At 36.3% G+C, this 19,150-nt stretch overlaps 1 protein-coding gene across 5 annotated transcripts in view; it reads right to left on the reverse strand.

Annotated features, from left to right (window-relative positions):
* LOC117399482 (nuclear factor of activated T-cells, cytoplasmic 1-like) overlaps positions 1 to 19,150 on the reverse strand; it is a 117,606-nt gene that overhangs the window by 43,023 nt on the left and 55,433 nt on the right. For 4 of the 5 annotated variants that reach the window (XM_059022317.1, XM_034920139.2, XM_034920156.2 and 1 more), the window contains exons 7-8: positions 10,387 to 10,442; positions 7,839 to 7,971 (exon numbers count right to left, since the gene is read on the reverse strand). The exons of the other annotated variant lie outside the window; for it this stretch is intronic. In XM_059022317.1, the coding sequence (XP_058878300.1) occupies positions 7,839 to 7,971; positions 10,387 to 10,442 (189 nt within the window). The remainder of the gene's footprint in view (positions 1 to 7,838; positions 7,972 to 10,386; positions 10,443 to 19,150) is intronic. 5 annotated transcript variants of the gene reach the window in all.

Genomic DNA, 19,150 nt, shown 5'->3' on the forward strand with positions numbered 1-19,150 from the left:
CAAGCATGCTGGGATGTTATTTGCTTAATTAACACATGAGCCATACCTGTGTGGAAGTCCTTGCTTTCAATATACTTGGTGTCCCTCATTTACCCAGGTGTTTCCATTTTTTTGTTCACTTCCTGTATATATATATATATATATATATATATATATATATATATATATATATATATATATATATATATATATGAAAAATTAAATAATAAATAAATAAAAATCAGCTAATCATGCACTCTGCTAATAGCAACATGTAGTTTTACAGTAAATACTTCAACCATATAGGCTATGTACCAGAATTTTAACTTAAAAAAATCAATTGTCAATAACTACAGAATTGAAAATAGGATTGTTTTATTAGTGGAACTTATTGTATAGGTTTTATTCAGCATCCGCACGCGTCTGCAAATCTGCATAGCATTCCTTATCAGTGAATGTATTTTTTGTCTTGAAAACATAAGAAAAAAACAAACCCACTTCACATGACAATACAACAGGAAACAATGCCAAGATAAGCTAACTCTTTTTTTTGCTTAGGGTATATAGAATAGTCGAGATGTAAGGTTATGTAAACGTCACTCAGGCGTATCTACATCTGACAAGCTCAATAAAAAAAAAGCTATTTCTTTTGACTTAATACAAGCAACAATGTAGTAGACAGGCTGTGTTCAAATTTCTTGTCAGGATTGACAGGACGTATTGAGCCGTGACAAAGAGAACTTTATGCTGGCCTGTTTTAACAATAACATTCAGAGACATTTTCATTAGATGACAGCATTGGTGTAGTTAAAGCTAGGGAAACAGGGCATCTCCAATAAGGTAATTGTCAATTGAAAATGCTGGCTGCTTTAAATGGTTTTGCTTATAAAACAGATGGATAAGTTAATTGCTTGGGATTATGAAGATACACTTTGCACAAATACTGTGAACTTATAATTCCATATATCACTCATAAACACTTCACATCTAGGTTTTTGTACTGCCTTTAATTGTTTGTGGGGAGCGTTTTTTTATTTTTAGACGAGCGAATGCAATAATTTTTAGGTGATAAATAGACATGCATTCAGATTGTCATCACCACCAACTACATTAAACATCATGCTGAATAATCACAGGTTAAATTTAGCTGGCAGGAAGGAAGTCAAGATACTTGACGACAGTGACAAGCATCATTCTCCTTGTGAACTGGCTTTATTGGTATACAATTAAAATATAAATATCCATATATATGTATATATCATCTTTATTTAGTAGCCTGTTCTATAAATGACTTAATAGGAAACTGCCATTGATGGCGTGATGGTATCACAATGAAAGGAAGACTGAAATGAGTGGGATGTTTTTTACTGGTGTTTCCCACATAAACGAGCTTTGGCATACAGAAAAACGCAGCTTTCCAAACATAAAAAGACTAACGAACCTTCCAGGTTCCCATTTTGTCAGCTACAATTTTTGTTAAGCAAGTTTGTTGCAGTCTACTTAACCCTGGAGTTTTGTTTTAAACATATAACTTTTTTTATTTATTTATTATTATTTTTTTAATGTTAATGTTCTTGGGCACATTGACTTAACTTCGACATGGCTCCTGAGCTGTTGAGTCAACATGTAAAAATGACACTGTATTTTATTATACTTTCTTAGTGGTACTCGCATGTGGATTCCAGTCTATTCCAGTCTATGACAGTGCTCTAACCAGGTCCTTAATTATTTAACAGAAACTGCCAGGTTCACTTGGACTTGAATAGAACAAGGTCCTGGACTGGAATGAGCCATAAGTCAGTACAACTGCTTTAAATATTACCTGGATATTGTCCTAGAAATTAAGCATTGACCTGACTCCTTTTCTTAGATTCCCTCTTCAAAAGCTTAACTTCACCACCTCCGGAAGGTGAGAAGGCCACTATGGAAACAAGCTGCATGCAGAACTAAAGAGCCCCTGTGTTTAAATATCTTTTGAACTAAATGTTAAAGTTTAGTTAACAACTATATCAACAAGCTGGTCCATTGGGGGGTGAAGGCTTTAGGTTAATGCCAGTCTCAGTTGAAGCACAAAAGCCCCATTTACAGGTTGATATCTGAATAGGATGTAATTTGGAATAAAAACATGCTAAGGCGGGGTAAACTTCACAGCAGACCTGAACAACATGGTACCTCAACTAACATGCAGAGTTCAGCTTGGGCAATCTGGTTACTGACAAACCTACTTGTACCATGCAAAAGCTTTGGTGTTGTCACGTATAAGGCTGCTAACCTTTCAATACTTTACAGAGTAACCATGCTTTTCATAACCTTATACAATGTCATAGTTACCATGCCATAGCTGTATTACCCTTTAATATAGTCTGATCTATACCGTGCTTACTATAAATCTTTATATGCTTTACATTTGCTATGCCTAACTACACTACGCTATGCTTTTACAATAATGTATTTGCACATATTGATAGTGGGAGAAAAATCCAACACAACCAGAAAATCCTCAAAATGAAACTGTTTAGTATGTTTTATAAATTTTCACAGTTAAGAAGATTTAATATGCTGACATTACTTGGTTAAGATTTGGTCATGTACCATGAGCAGTTAATGAACAACACTAGGTTAAGTTACAAAGTTTTTCGCCTCCATGTGGGCAGATGCTATGTATGCTTAACAGTCCCATGACATTAACCCACAGTCTCATGACTTACCGACATTACAAACCACAAATCCAAATATGGATCTGACAGATCTACGATAGTCAAGCATCCTTTGCCTAAAGGAGAGACTGAACTGGTATTCATTAAAGCAAAGACTTTATCTATTAAAAATGACCTGTCCTGGTTCCATGTGTGCGACACAAAACTTATTTAAGAGGGTTTTAGAAACACCGGGTTGCTTTTCTTTTTCAAATATTAATATAACCTTTTTATCTGAAACAGGAAACTAAAGTCAATGGAAAAAAGTTTAAATACCCCTCTTTGTCAATCACACATAGTTAACGTTTTACTTTCAAAATTATACAATTAACAGTACACTTATAACATTTGGAGAACAGCAGTAGCACTGCATTACTGTTTAACATTCAGTGGATGTTTTTATATTTAGAACATTCCATGACTTTTATAACATTCTCACCACAAAGAGGCTGATTTAATCCTAAAAATACAATACTTGGATTAAATAGTGCCAAAAAAAAAAAGAATAACAATTGAATCTACCATTTACTTTTGCTCCTTTCTGTTTACGTTTGTTCCAAATAACTTTGTTTTTACCTGCCTCAGTAGGGTTAAAAAATGGTATGGCCAGGTTTCTTTAGAAAAAACGTGTTTACTTGACAAGAATATGGTGTATGTACTCAGAAAGTAAATCTTAGGATATACTTAATGAGTTAACAAAACATCAGTGAATGACATCCGACAAGAGCAAAAGATTATGATTCTATCTCACAATTCCCCAAAAGGGGTACTTTGCTATCCAGCTTGAATGGTTTGTATGGGTAATACAGTTATCTCTCAAGTTTTTGTTCCTTTTGGTATTTTGCTTTTTCCAAAGTGTGGGCTTTAACTGTAAGACGATAACCTCTATAAACTGCAGAATCTTCAGAAGATAGCTGTGTTTGTGTTTGAGTAAGAGGTAGACCCAGCAAATAGGAAGTCTACAGTGCGAGTTTAAATGCATTATAGTCTTTGCTATGAGATGTTTTGTTAGGTTCAAGCTTTTAAAAATGCAGTGCTCCATCATTACATTGCTGTCTGATGTACACATACAACAGTGTAAAATATGGAGGGTGGTGAATTAGTGAAGGGTCCTTACACAGAAAAGTAAAGTACATGTACATTTGGAAATTACTGAACCATAAAATAAAGAGTGAGCACTGCAACGACTGCTTTATCTTATCTTTGCCCTTTACTTTAACATTTTAGAACAACACTGTTTATATTCTGTTTTCTCTAGAGCTAAGCAGGGAGATGGGCTGGGGTCCAGTGCAAGGCTCAATAGCACGGACTGGCTTCACAGGCGCCAGGCATTGTAAGCATTCGGGTTCTTCTCTCCTGGAAGGAAACACCTTAATCTGTCAAAATGACGAATCAAAATCCTGAATCAAATTGTATGCATTTGGTAGTGGTTCACAAAGGCTTGGTTTACACGCAAAAATAAAAATAAATTTCACCTTTTTGGCATGATATTTTGATAGTACCTTTCAGATAATTTGTGTTGACATGTCGTTTTCTTTTAAGGAGAGAAATTCTCCTTCAACATTCAAATGACCTAATTAATATTAAATTACACTATGTAACACAATTTTTGTTCCTGGGTAGTAAGTGTTATTTCCTAATTGCTTATGCCTCAAAAGTATAGAAAATGGCTATTATTCCCCACAAACTTTGCTTTTGTGACCAGGACAATGATATTTTGAAATTTACCTATTTCCAATGAGAAAACGGGCGAATTTGTGTCTTTTCGTTCACATAAAGTCAGAAAAAAACAACATATGAATCCAAATTAACATGTATTTATACTAAAGTAATACAAAAATGACTACAAAAGATTTAGAAGTGAGTAGTTTTTCGAGATTTACGATTATACTGTAAATCACTTTCACGAATCAGCCCCCAAATGTAGTCTCCCATCATGTTCTCGTTATACTGTCCTTGGTAGCGGCGTTCAAAGTCCAGTATATCCTGGTGGAAGCACTCGCCTTGCTCCTCCGAGTACGCTCCCATGTTCTCCTTGAATTTATCAAGATGAGCATCAAGGATACTGACTTTGAGGGACATCCTACAGCCCATTGTGCCATAGTTCTTCACCAGAGTCTCAACCAGCTCCACATAGTTTTCGGCCTTGTGATTGCCCAGGAAGCCCCGAACCACTGCGACAAAGCTGTTCCAAGCCGCTTTCTCCTTACTAGTGAGCTTCTTAGGGAATTCATTGCACTCCAGGATCTTCTTTATCTGTGGTCCGACGAAGACACCGGCTTTGACCTTTGCCTCAGACAGCTTAGGGAAGAAGTCTTGAAGGTACTTGAAGGCTGCCGACTCCTTATCTAGAGCTCTGACAAATTGTTTCATAAGGCCCAATTTGATGTGCAGTGGTGGCATCAGCACCTTCCGGGGGTCCCAGCCATACTCATCATACTTCACGGCGTCCAGCAAGGTCTTGATGCTGTTGTAATCCTCTTTGAGGTGCACCGAGTGAGCCAGGGGAAGAGACGGGTACTTGTTACCATTATGGAGCAGCACGGCTTTGAGGCTCCTGGATGAGCTGTCAATGAAGGACAGTATAACGAGAACATGATGGGAGACTACATTTGGGGGCTGATTCGTGAAAGTGATTTACAGTATAATCGTAAATCCCGAAAAACTACTCACTTCTAAATCTTTTGTAGTCATTTTTGTATTACTTTAGTATAAATACACGTTAATTTGGATTCATATGTTGTTTTTTTCTGACTTTATGTGAACGAAAAGACACAAATTCGCCCGTTTTCTCATTGGAAATAGGTAAATCTCAAACTATCACTGTCCTGGTCACAAAAGCAAAGTTTGTGGGGAATAATAGCCATTTTCTATACTTTTGAGGCATAAGCAATTAGGAAATAACACTTACTACCCAGGAACCAAAAAAAAAAAAAAAATTGTTACACGGTGTTATTATTTAATATTTTTTCAATTTGAACAAAGAATTTTGGCAGGGCTACTCTCAGCAAATCTTAACAAATAATTGCTTGTTACGGCCGTTACAGTATAACGTTGCACAAGGTTATGTCACAAAGGGGATCGTCACTGAGGTCTCGTGAACATAAGGTATGGCTTTTCAAACTCCTTTCCATGCAAAAAAAAAAAAAGCTTACTGATTAGTCAATTTGCACTGCTTGTTAATGTGAGAAGGCGATTTACCCACCCCTTTCAGGCGCACCATGTTTTGGCAGTGCAGTTCCTATAGTGTGAGAAATGTGTGTGATATGTATGTGGTACACGTCACATTCTCATGGCAATGGAGAGAGCATCTGGAGAGAGTTTCTAAACTGCATGTAAACCAAGCAAAACATTTGGGGGAAGTTTAGGGATTTTCCAGTAAACATTTTTAAACTGGGCTACAAAACGACTTACATTTTATTTTATTTTTTTCTTGAAATGGCAACATGTGGCTATATTTTAACAGTAACTGAATATATATATATATATATATATATATATATATATATATATATATATATATATATATATATATATAATTTACATAATTGTTGAAATAAAAGGATACAAATTGACACAGAGCTTATTTCTGAGATGTGTAATGAGACCACTGGTGAAGGACTCTTTGCATTGGCACAGTATTTTTGTGCAATGTACTGGTTTTCTAGTGGTGCTAATAGCCAGGGGAAGTAAAACCCTGGACACCCCTTAAGTTTAACTGTTTGATTTATGAATTAATTGTTGCTTCTAAAAATATGACTACAATCACTAATTACTTATGTAATTTATATAATTAACACATTGTTGAACATCCACTTGCTTCACCTTCATTAGGAAATAATCTCTGATTCAAATGTGCTCTGTTGTTGAGTCTGAGAGCTGTCAGTCAAAAGCAGAGCTATTCAATTCCATTTTCACAGAATAATCCCTTGGGTGTTATTTAAACATCCACTTACATCTTAAAGCGGGGTACACTATTCAGTTTCTTTGCACACGTCTAATTCAAACCCAAATAGTTACTGCTATGGCTGGGGCGACCATACAAATTCAAACCCAAATAGTTACTGCTATGGCTGGGGCGGCCATACAAGGCGCTGTTATTTCCACCTTGCTGTGAAAGCTAGCTCTAGACATACAGGTAAATACAATCTCTCCCTGCAAATTCACTGCTTGCAAATCTTCCAAATCCTAGCCTAGGGTTTGGGATTTGAAGAAGCTCAGCTATCACAGGGAGGTACAAGATAAATATATTCAGCCTGTCTTTTATGGATTAAGGCAACTGTAGTATTAAAAACAATCCTCTTAAGTACAGGCTGTTAAAAGCTGGAAAGCCCAAGTGGTATGGACGATAATAATAGGTGTCTGTATATATTTTCAGGCTGAAACAAGCACCAGGTGTGTTAAACAATAGGATCCACACTGCAGGATATGACAGGATACATTGATAGTAGCACACCCAGGGACAAAGGTCAATCACCAAAACCTTCTCCTGCAGCTTGTGGAAACTGTCACAGTGCTGCTCATTGTATAAATGCAAATGCAGGTCATGTACAATATGGAATTGCATACTTACATTGTAATTGTGTTTTGAAGGAAATTTAATGGAATTTGGTTTGCTTTCCAAGTTCACTTCTGTAACTAGAAGAGACTTCAAGAGTGTTCTACAAATTCTCTCTTTTTTTAAAATAGATCAGATAGTAATCTATAAATAACCTTGCAGGTGGTAGACACAATACTTAAACACAAAAGGCTTTACAACCACATTGGTTTTCCACGCCCATGCTGAGATGAATGGGTGAAGAAAAGGGTACGGTTAAAGTAGTGAGATTTAGATAACTGGGTAAATGTTTTGGGAAATACGTCTATACAGATACAAGGCTATGTATAAGACTTAGAAACACAGTTATGAGAATGCATATCTATCCCCATTTAAAATTTACAAATGTGATGAAGCAGGTTTGAAGACTCAAACAAATTAGCACATGTACAAAACAAGCCTTTAGAATGGAAAAGTTAATTGTTCTGTTATCCCAACTAAATTATTTGGTATGCCTTAAAAAGACGATGAGAAACAGTCAATGATTCACAACAGAACACGGATGATGAATAAAAAAACAAAAAACAAAGTCTAAGTGCTGTAGCAGGATCGAAAGGTAAGGTTACCATTAGCTGGCAGGTAGGTGAAGCGCTGGCACTGGCTTCTCTTCCTCTTTCCATTGCAGACATAAAAATTCACCTGGACAGGACTGGTTATCCTCTGATTTCGGTACAGGGGGACCTCAACCACTAATGAAGTCTATAACAAGAAACATACATACTCACTGAGTAAGGACAAGACAGTAGCAATGGTCTATATGAAGGCATAGTGTTATGAGATTTGTAGGTCAAACCACAATACAATTTTATACACAAACGACTATCTATTTGTCTGTTTAGGATGATTATAACTTGGCTGGCTACTGATCGATTGGAAGGATGCCACTTGTAAACCAGTATGTATCATTGAATGTGTATAATGTATAAACTATATGACTTGTTGTTATGTATAAAACTAAATTATTATGTGTTATAAATCAAATTAAGGATTTTTTTTTTTGCTAAACATAATTAAAAAAGCAGGCAAGTTCTATATCATTATAAAATATTTATAAGATGACAGTACAAACAACGACGACGTATTAGACCTGTAACTTAAAGAAATTGTTAATCAAGTCTGAGATTAATTGTATTATTGTATATTATAGAAGAAGAATTTCACTCTCTAATATAGGAGTTTGCAGTACTTTTTATGAATTGAAAAAAAAGTTAATGGGTAAATACTGTATTTATAGTAGTCATTTAATTATTATAATTAACATGCAATATTCAATATAATGACATAATAATGTTGTCAAAGGTTTGTCTTTTTTCTTGATTTCTCATTTTCTTTACTGAATTAGAGTAGCGTGAATGAAGTGCCCTAGTTATTATTTAGCACAAGATGAATCAACACCGTTAACACCTGATAGTGGTTTCCGATTATTGTTTGTGCTTATTTCTATTTTTGTTCTGTAGAAAGCATTCTGTGAAAACTTTCCATAGTGTTGGTTTAGTGTCTGTGTTTTATGTTGTTTAGCCTGAGGTCAGAATAACCATTTTTGACAGGAATGGGAACTGTTTATATCAAAATAATGTCAAGATATGCTTTTTTAAGGTTCATATTTTTCTGTTTCACAGAATGCACTACTCTGCAACAATTATACCAAATAAAACAAGGAAATAATTGGGAAAAAAGCTGGCCAGTGGCAACATGTTACCTAGGCCCAAAATGGTTCTGTGCCCCAGAAGGCATCATTATTTCCCAGAATGTACTAATAGATTTTATTAGAAGCTAAGCGCTTCTAAACATTGTGTTGGGAAGCTGGGATTTTGGGTGGAAAGAAAACCAGGTTATTCCCTTGCAGTGTGTGAGCGTGCTGCCCACACAATTTCCTGCTATCAGCCCATCCCTGTATGTACAGACATCAGTCTATTAAAATACTGTCTGTTCAGCGATGGATAAGAAGCAAGGTGTCGTGGAAACACTGTTTTGCACCTAATGATGACACATGTAGTTAAACATTTAAGTTTATAAGAGATTGGAAAGAGATTTATATTTGTAATCGGGACAGTGGTAATTGGCACATACAGGCAACAGGGAACAGAGACTGCTTTGTTGATGATCTAAAACATATTTGATATAATTTCTCACAGAGGCCATTTAAAAGGCTGTAAGCACAATACAAAAACAGATATTGAATGCAGGCTTGGAAGGCTTTTGTTTGGGAGACTTTTTTTTTTTTTTTTAAATATGCATAAAATAAAAACAGGCCTTGGCACAGGCACTCTGTTATATAAAACAATTTATATCCCCTTGTTATTGGAATTAAATGCATGATTAGAGTTACATTTAGTAAAAATAATACAAAATGATTAACGAATAAAAAAAAGATTAAAGATACAAAAAAAAATTCAGAGATTGCAGGTACTAGTTTTATCAATTAGATGCTACTTATGTGTAACAGTAACAGTTTTGTTTAAATAATGTGCCAAAATACATACACATAGCTCTGAAAATATATCTGTTTAATTTGTCCTACTTCTACTTTAATGCAATACATAAAACTAATGTCTCTTAAGGATATTATCTGAATTAGAAAATTCTTTGGACTCTGAAGAGCAGGATACAGCAGACAAATAGCAACATCCTTCTACAGAATAATGTAACTATTCTTCACGGTTGGCTTTTACAAGGCCACAGTCTCGCCAGTGCAGGGTATTCTGTAAGGTCAGGAGATGCACGCACTGGCAAGGCAGGGCCGCAGCAGCAGCAATGCTTCTGTCGACCGCTGCCTGTCAGTGTTAGCATTAAGCAGGATATCTCAGATTTCTCCTTCCCTTCCCAAAGGAGCCAACCGACCTACCCATAACAAAAGGAGGATGACCCCCAAGGCCCTAGTGACTGGGATCCAGACATCGCACTTTTATCAAAAGTTCAAGTCCTTTGACAGGATGTGAACTCCTGACATTGAAGTCGGAAGAATGATACACTCTAGGTGCAGAACATAAGTGTCTAAGTGTTATCAGCTAAACCATTAGTGGTGTCAGCTTCACTCCCCCACCCCCCTAGCTAACCCCAGTGACTAAGCTGTTGTAGTTTATCCTGTTGTACATTAATCTTAGCTGTACTTACAGACTTGATTGAGTCCTTGTCAACTTTTGCGTCCATCTCCCATATGTGGTGGCCATCTTAAAAAAATAAAATATATAATAATAATAATAATAATAATAATAATAATAATAATAATAATAATAATAATAATAATAATGCAATGTAAGGCATTAGCTGAGGTATTATATTAATTTTTAAGTTTGTACTAATTGTTGACTAAAGTTACAGCAGATCCCCTACTGTAGCTGTGTCTACAAAGGGATTATTATTTGTTTATTTAGCAGACGCCTTTATCCAAGGTGACTTACAGAGACTAGGGTGTGTGAACTATGCATCAGCTGTACAGTCACTTACAACAACATCTCACTCACAAGAAGGAACACAAGGAGGTTAAGTGACTTGCTCAGGGTCACACAGTGTCAGTGAGTGAGCTGGGATTTGAATCACTGGACCACACAGCCTCATATAATTATTGTATAGCAAATCCTTTCATCTTGCTAAAACCAGGTTGCTGCCTAAAAAGGGATGTCAACAAACTAAGATACAGAACTAGTACTAAACAAGTTGGCTCATAATGATGTCCCATTATTAAAGTGTTACAAAAATAAATACATTTATTTTAACTTTGCTATTTAACTTTGTGGGTCATAAATCACAGATGACCATGCTCCCTCCTCTCCAATTTCTGTTAATTTCAATCGTAGCACTAGCATTGTGATCTTTATAAAAAAAACATTTTGTTGACTTAGGACCCATGTCGAGTGGTTCGTATTTAGTTTCTGCAGGGTGCGGGGTAGGCCAGAGAGCCTGGGTTCTCCCTCATTTAATTTCATGTGCAGGGGGCGGGCCCGTGTTTCAGCTGCTTATTTTTCATTCATCCTTCTCTTATTTTTGGGGGTAGGTGGCATTGTGCCACTGCAGTTGTTGCATTAACCATTCATTATTTTCTTTTTTTCCAGTCATAGTTTTCCTATCCACGACACTACATGATGTCATTGCGTTTTCGCTAGCCGGCCAAATTTATTATCATCATTAAATCAGCTGTTCAGTTGCAATTTAAATCATCCTCATTGTGGATTCTCTGTCCTGAATGGAAAACGTTGTTGTATTTCTGGAAGGAGAATCTGCCCACTAATCAACACGTCATATCCAAGCTCCACAAAAACTCAGTGTGGCTTTCATTCATGTTGCTTCTTTTTGTCTGGCCTCCTCCTCAGCTGCCATCACCTTGCAGTGTGTTTTGTCTGTAGGGGGAGGTGGCCCTGTGAGCCACTTCCTATCCGTGGCACCAGACTACATTCTAGTGGCACTAGACTACGTGATGTCATTGTGTTTTTGCTAGCCAGCCAACATTCTGTTCCACATTGCGGATTCTCCGTACTCAATACTACTAATCCACACAGCTTCCTGTATTAGTATGTATTTTACTAAACAAGAAATGTTTTTGTACGTATTGTACCATGATTATATTATTGCTGACCTTATCATATAAGTACAGTTGTCCCATGTTATACTGCCCCCCTTCATAACGCCACCTCGCATACCGCCAGCTATTCTCGCTGAACAAATGTAACCAATATAAAACAGTGCTATTTTTACCCGTTATATCGCCACTCGCCAACTTCCCCTGCCAAGCAAACGTAAATATAAGCATTGTAGTTTCCCTCACTGTAGCGCCAGCGAAATAATCATGGCCAATTAAAACAACAAAATTATGCAGTTAACCTGACTCGCTTTCCTAATTCGATGTTAACTGAACGTTCATACCAATGTCATCAACACTCTCGCTCCTAAAGCAAAACAGAAAGTACAACATGGCGAGTCGACCCTACATTTAACACCAGAGCAAAAGAAAAAAGCCTGCATGTATGCATCTGAAAATAAGAAAGCAAGTCAGCAAGACATCACAAATGTTTTCTCGCCTAAGTGAGGCATATACTGTTAATCGAAAGACAATCGGAGACATTCTATAATGGATAAAAACAAATGGCTTACCTTGATGGAACGTTTCGATTTGTTTAACCTCAAAAAGGCTTGACGCAGTCTAAACTAAGTGACTTTTATAAACCACAGTAAATGTTAAAAAAAAGTACGTTAAGAGATTTGTTTGTTTACATGCAAGTTTTGCACAAATGAAGGCTGACTTAAACTAAAGCTGCAGTTTTGTAAACAGCAGAATAGTTTTTTTTTGTTTAAAAAAAGTGCTTGCCTGTAAATATTCAACGTTTTTTTTAACTGCTTAAAAAATAATGCAGTTGAGCTTAAATTGCTTTGTAGAATAAATAGATGAATTCGTTCAATCAGGGATACTATTCAGCAGGCTTACAGTCGTGCCACAAACAGTGAAGTTCAAAATGACCAACACAGTGAAAAAAAAAAAAATGGTATGCTTTTTTGTTTTTATGGAACTGTTGTTTGGGTGATTTGACACTTTTTTTTTTTTTTTTTTTTTTTAAGTATAAACTGTTCCTAGTCAAAAGTAACCATGTATGTTTCATACAGATGGGAAAAGATGATAAAACGTCACTAGTAGACCTACTGTTGTGTTAAGAACTAGTACTGTAGTTTTAAAAAAAGATCAAAGTTTTATTAAAATGGCCTGGAGATACTGTAATTGTATAACTAAAAAAATAAAACGTTTGAATTTATTGCAAACACAGTAGTTTGTGTGTGTGTTTTTTTTGTTGTTTTTTGTTGACTCTCACTGTAACGCCACCCTCGCTTATTGCCCGTTTTTGCCCATGGCCCTTAACTGGCGGGATAAAGAGAGCTGACTGTACTTCCCACAGGCATATAATATAACTAGGACACACTTCCCAGCTTTGCTAAGGGATAAAAGAACAAAAGACAACCTGAGTTGCCCTCTTTCTAGTTTTCATAACATCTCACTCTCAGAATGCACCTACACATTAATAAGTTTAGAACATCACCCACGAGTTCCTGAACTTAATTTTTTAGAATTCTACACAAATATGTATTTTTTTTTTACTTTAACAACTGAAGATATCAAATTCTTGTGGAAATGTTTGTCAGTTCTTTTTTTTTAGTACTACAATTTCTTTTAAAGCTCTGAAGAAATAAAGTTCAAGCCTTTTCATCGTTAGCTCCTACTTCCTACCTGACCCCACAATCTGCTAAACTACTTACTCTCTAATCCCTATGTACACAAAGGCTATTTCCGTAAATATGAACAGGACACACTGACAACGCATTTCCTGTACTTCACAAGCCCCCTTGATACCTGAAACACTGTACCATACTCAAGAAATCTTTCTGCCCAGTATGGTGAGCAGGCACTGGGATTTAACAGCATCAAGGCAAGGGCATTTGCCAATCACACATTTTTAAATCATATGTTTAAGCAAAGCTTCAGATTATAGAAAGTGTACAGATTAGGGATTAAACATATCAGTCCATTGCTTATCAAAGGGGCAGGCTGGCATTCTCGGATGCAGGACATCTGACAAAAATATCAATGGGTGGGAGCAGGCAAAAAATAAATACATCTTCATACATTGTTTAACATTGCAAACTTAAACACAGATATGGTACTGAGGATCTTTCAGCCATCCAAACCTTTTTCCTCTTTTGAATGAAAGTGCCAATGGACAAATTAAAGGTTTGTTATGATTAGAAACAATTCTAGTTTATAACTTATATATTAACAGTAAAGCAGTATATGACGGCACTCACTCTACTTATGCCCATATTGCCTAATACGCAGAGGTTCGCCTACCTATAACTTTTTATTTGAAACCAACTTTTGTGGTTTCTGTCTGATAACTATGAATTTTCTATTTGTATATGCTGGTGATTGTACCCAATTGGACAGCTTTATGAAGAAATAACCTAGTTAAGGTCAGGCAGTAAGTTAGTGGTGGCTGAGCTAGGGTTCAAACCCAGGATCTCAATAATCTAACCATTACTCGACAGGGCACTGCCTCCCACAGATTTTTAAGAAGTTAAATCTGCAGTTGTGGCCACACGTTTTGCATCACCCTATAGAATTAACTACTTTTGCTTCACAATGTCGAATGAAACCTGCTGAATAATGTTACATTAACATATTTAATTGCATGCCGCTTGTAGTTTTCCATATTCTTAATGAAAAACTGACAAAAATTGCAAAATGTGACATTTCGAAATCTAACATGAAATACTGGACTATTATTATGGCTTCCGGTAGACTTTTGCTAAATAATTTTGTAGTTTCTTTGGTTACATGATGTTAAGTAAAATATCTAAATTATGTAAATAAATAAATAAATAAATAAATAAATAAATAATTAAATGATGTCTTAATCCTAAAATTCTAGGTAACAAAACCTTTGGCCATAGAGCTTGAACAGCCATAAATAGCTGTAATAAAACCAACAACAATAAAGATGTGTGGACTGTGCTTTGCATTACAGAACAATTACATATCACATGTTCTTCCACTTTGCACTTTTAACAATGCAGACTTTTTAAATTATGCATCAGCCCCTTGTCATTCTCATTAAAATCTTATTAAAATGTACTTGCCCGCATTGCGTTATGTAAGGCTTTAAGGTTTTATATAAATTGTAATCATTTTTATGTACCATTTAAATGGCAAAGAAGATGTAAAATCACCGAGGCTCTCTGTAAATTTGCACCCAGCTTATCTTGAGATCAGGGTAACAGACTGGTTCTATTGTGGTTGAAAGAGACCCTTTGATCTCGGGCGGATGACCCTTGTTTACAAATGGTTGTTTCTGCTTTAGAAGCGGATTTTGAGCATACAGTATTTTTCTTTTCAAGATCTTCCCTGCAGTTTATGCATGTGATTATGTTCTGTACTGTCTCACACACTTGTTGCATTTTCTTTACTATTTTATGAAGTATATTAATGAATAAACCTTTTATTCTTTTGTTCTGTTTATTCAATCACTATAAACTGCTGCACTTGTACGGCTGTGACTCATTAGTACTGTCTGAAGTAAAAGTTACAACATACAGAAGTCTCTTTGTATCTGAAGTAGTTTGCGACTAGCTGCAGGTTATGGTGGTGAATATGGTCATTCCTAAAGTTTGTCAGTAAAACCCAAGAAATATTCCTGGTCTCAAATGGCTGTGATGTTGTCTATCTGCTGAACAAAAAGCAGACAGCATGTTACTTGTGTACAAACACAACATTATCAAGTATATTTATATTGTACAAATTGTAAAAATAAGACCCCTGTGACAACAACATGATTTAACTAGTGTTTTTACTGCTTCCCCATGGATAATTGAGTTGTATTGCTCCAATAAATCTTTTTAATCAACGTACAATTAAATAGTTACTATACAATCTGAGGATATTATAATTTGCTTTCCAAGCAATTGGTTAAAATGTGGTCTTTTGAGGGGGAGTTTCAGCTTAAACCTTTTATAAACAAGAGGCATTCTTTTCATTTATTTCTTTTTTTTTTTTTAATTCAGTAGTCGCCAATTAATTTGACCCCGCTTTTCTCCCAATTTGACATATCCAATTGTATTTTAAGCTCAGCTCACCGTTACCACCCCTGTGCTAATTCGGGAGCGGTGAAGACGAACACACTGTGTCCTCTGAAGCGTGTGCAGTCAGTGACTGCTTCTTTTCACTATGCAGGCCCACCATGCAGCCAACCCAGGGCTACAGCTTCGGAGGACAACGCAGCTCTGGGCAGCTTACAGGCAAGCCCGCTGGTGCGCGGTGAGCTGAGGACACCTTGGCCGACCTAAGCCCCCCCCCACCCCAGGCGGCACTCGGACGATTGTGCACCACCCCCTGGGAGCTCCCGTCCATGGTCGGCAGTGGAATAGAAGGCATTCTTTTCTGACAGCCCAAATCTGTAATTGCCAGTGAAATACACAAATGAAAAACAGTTTAAAACAGCTTTGAATAAACGTATTTAGTCTTTTACTAGTAGCAACACAACAAGGTCTGTAAAGGCCTCCTGAGACAACACAGATCTGTGTTGAAAGAAAAGAAAAAGCTAGGAAAGCAGACAACTCATTAAGAGGCAGTGACATGCTGTATGGAGCTCAGGATGCTATGTGGCAGAGACAAAGAGTGGATGATTCCTCAAATTACGTCTGGAGAACCAAGAGGGAATCTCGCCGCCTCCGCACTGGGAAACACTCCAAAAGGGAAACCTTAGACCACTACGTCAACCCTCCTGGGGTAAACATGTTTTCCATTTTTTTTTTTAAGCAGTCAAACTAAGAAATGGAATGGAACATTTCTGGTCAAAAAAAGTACCATGCAGGAGAAAGAAAGAAAGAAAGAAAGAAAGAAAGAAAGAAAGAAAGAAAGAGGAAACCTTGTTTTTTTCCAGTATCCACATGAATTGGGATCCTGTCACATGTGTGGGGTACCTTTTCATGTCAGAGTATGCCTGAGGACTGGCAACCACAAAATGTTCCGTTGGCTCTCGGTAACATCTGTAGAATGCGTCTATAATTCTAAAAACTACGCAACTCCCCCAGCCTTGGCAGCTGTCCCGCTCCAAACAGACGAACACCATTTCTCCTAGCTTCCTTAATGCAAATAATTATCCTCATAGACATAACATAAAGTAGATACAGACATGTGTGCTCAAATAGTGGTCGGCTGTGGGTAGCTGAAAATATACAATTCTGGCATTTCTCATACTGTATGTAACTAAAGGAAATTAAACAGCCGCGTATGCTTTTAATTGACTATGATGTAGAAACTATAGGGAATAGGACAAACATCAGGGAGCTGTGGTGCAGGGCATATTATACAAATAGTGAGGCAGTGTCTCATAGAAACCCATGAGGATATACACACACATATATATATATATATATATATATATATATATATATATATATATATATATATATATCAGTGTAAGCACGTTCAAAATCCAATTGATGTATGCCAGCTGTGCTCTTTTTTTTAAAAAGACAGACTTGCAATTTTTTTCTTTGCAAGGATTTCAATTAAAAGGTATCTCCTGATAATGAATCATGACATATGCATTCTGTTTGATACATGTTTAGAATAGATACTATTAAAATAAGAAAAACAGTTGACAGTTGAGTAGTTTGTACCTTCACCAGAAAACTAGAATGATAAAGCCATCACCCGTTCACATGCTCACGATCATTATATTTTCCATTAATCTACTCCACACATCCCTAAATTATCTATCAGACAACTACTAAAACATATTTACCCGGTTCTGATTTACTGTTAACCATAAAAAAACATTTATTATGGACAGCCAGATTGAATTTATCATCTCATAGACTCACATTAAGATGCTGTTCCAAAAACAGGATATTCATTTATGAGTCCAAACCTGTCCAAACGGCCTGCAGGTGTGAGTGTGTTGATCTGGTCATGGGTCATGGTTTGCAAGGAGAGCAGTGCTTTATAGATACTCACTAAATCCCAAACCTTTATGGAGCATGAGTTTCATCCCTGCACTACTTCACAAAAAAATACTTTCATTAAGTTGCCAGGTTTGTGTGAAACAGTGTAAATAGAAAAGCGTATTCATGAAACACTAAATCATGTGTGAATTATTACAGAAAAGATTATCTTCTTTTTTTGTCCTTTAAAATATATTTTTGTTTTTCAAAAAAAAAAAAAAAAAAAAAAAAATCTAACAGGCTCCTGGCACGCACTCATTATCATAATCTCTAAAATTAAATTGGGATCTTATAGGAGACACCACATCCCGCCAAGATTGTTCATCCTAGTCTGGAGCTGGTCTACATCTGCTTCATGTAATTGTTTAAGGAAAAATAATTCCTGATGATACTGAAACTGTCCCGAAACAATGACTGAAAAGTTGTGCATGTTATGCTATGCATTGTCAAAGTATTTACGGTGGATACAAGTACAGTAGCTGTCCAATCAGTCCAGATGTAAAACTGTCCCTGGTCATATGTGAATTCCCTTTTGTCTGAGTCACACAGTGGCTTCCCTAACACACCCCCCCACACACAATCTCACGCTCACATAGGCACTGTACATACATGCCCATGTACAAAACAATGAGTGTGCCAAGGTGGGGGAGAACACTGTTATATATTGCCTAATATATTGTTTTGTTCCTGGTGCACATAACTAAGCAGTCCTGTAACATGGAAGTCATAGCCTCAATTGCAGGAAAGCAAAGCACAATGAACCCTCTGTGCAACCGTTTGAGGGTGGATTACGTGATACATCTGTTACTTGCTACTTTTACCAAGCAGAATTAACTTTAAATGTAATGGTTTGGTTTTAAATAGTTTTTGACATAGGTTAGGAACTTCAGTATTTATTTCTGTCCTGGGAGTGTACAACGCTATGAGAGTCGGGCCTATATTGTTTCAATATAGAGAAAAGCTATTAAACTACAGATTATTAATGCTTAACTTTTAAACATACTTATGTATGGAAACCCATGGTACAGCATACATTGGTGGCCATATGTGTTCAGATACTCAGTCATTCTCTGATGTACTGTTTGTAGTTAATTACATAATTTTCAAAGATAACGTATACTGAAATCTTATTTAGTAATGAAAGGTTTTGATCATAAGTAATAACACCATTTTTTTGTATCTTTATTAACATTTGGTATTTTTGTTGGATATTTTGACACAGATTTGTTTCTGCAGTTTTTTTTCACCATCCTCTTCCATTTGAACCCAAAATGCTCAGTTGGATTGGATTCAGAGTAAGTACCAAGAGCCTTGATGTTTCTTCCTTATTGTTTTAACATTCAATCAAAATCAACATTTATTGCACGTCACTCAGGGCAATAGAGTAATATTGACA

The sequence above is a fragment of the Acipenser ruthenus genome, chromosome 4 (genome assembly GCF_902713425.1).
Source record: "Acipenser ruthenus chromosome 4, fAciRut3.2 maternal haplotype, whole genome shotgun sequence".
Lineage (NCBI taxonomy): Eukaryota > Metazoa > Chordata > Actinopteri > Acipenseriformes > Acipenseridae > Acipenser > Acipenser ruthenus.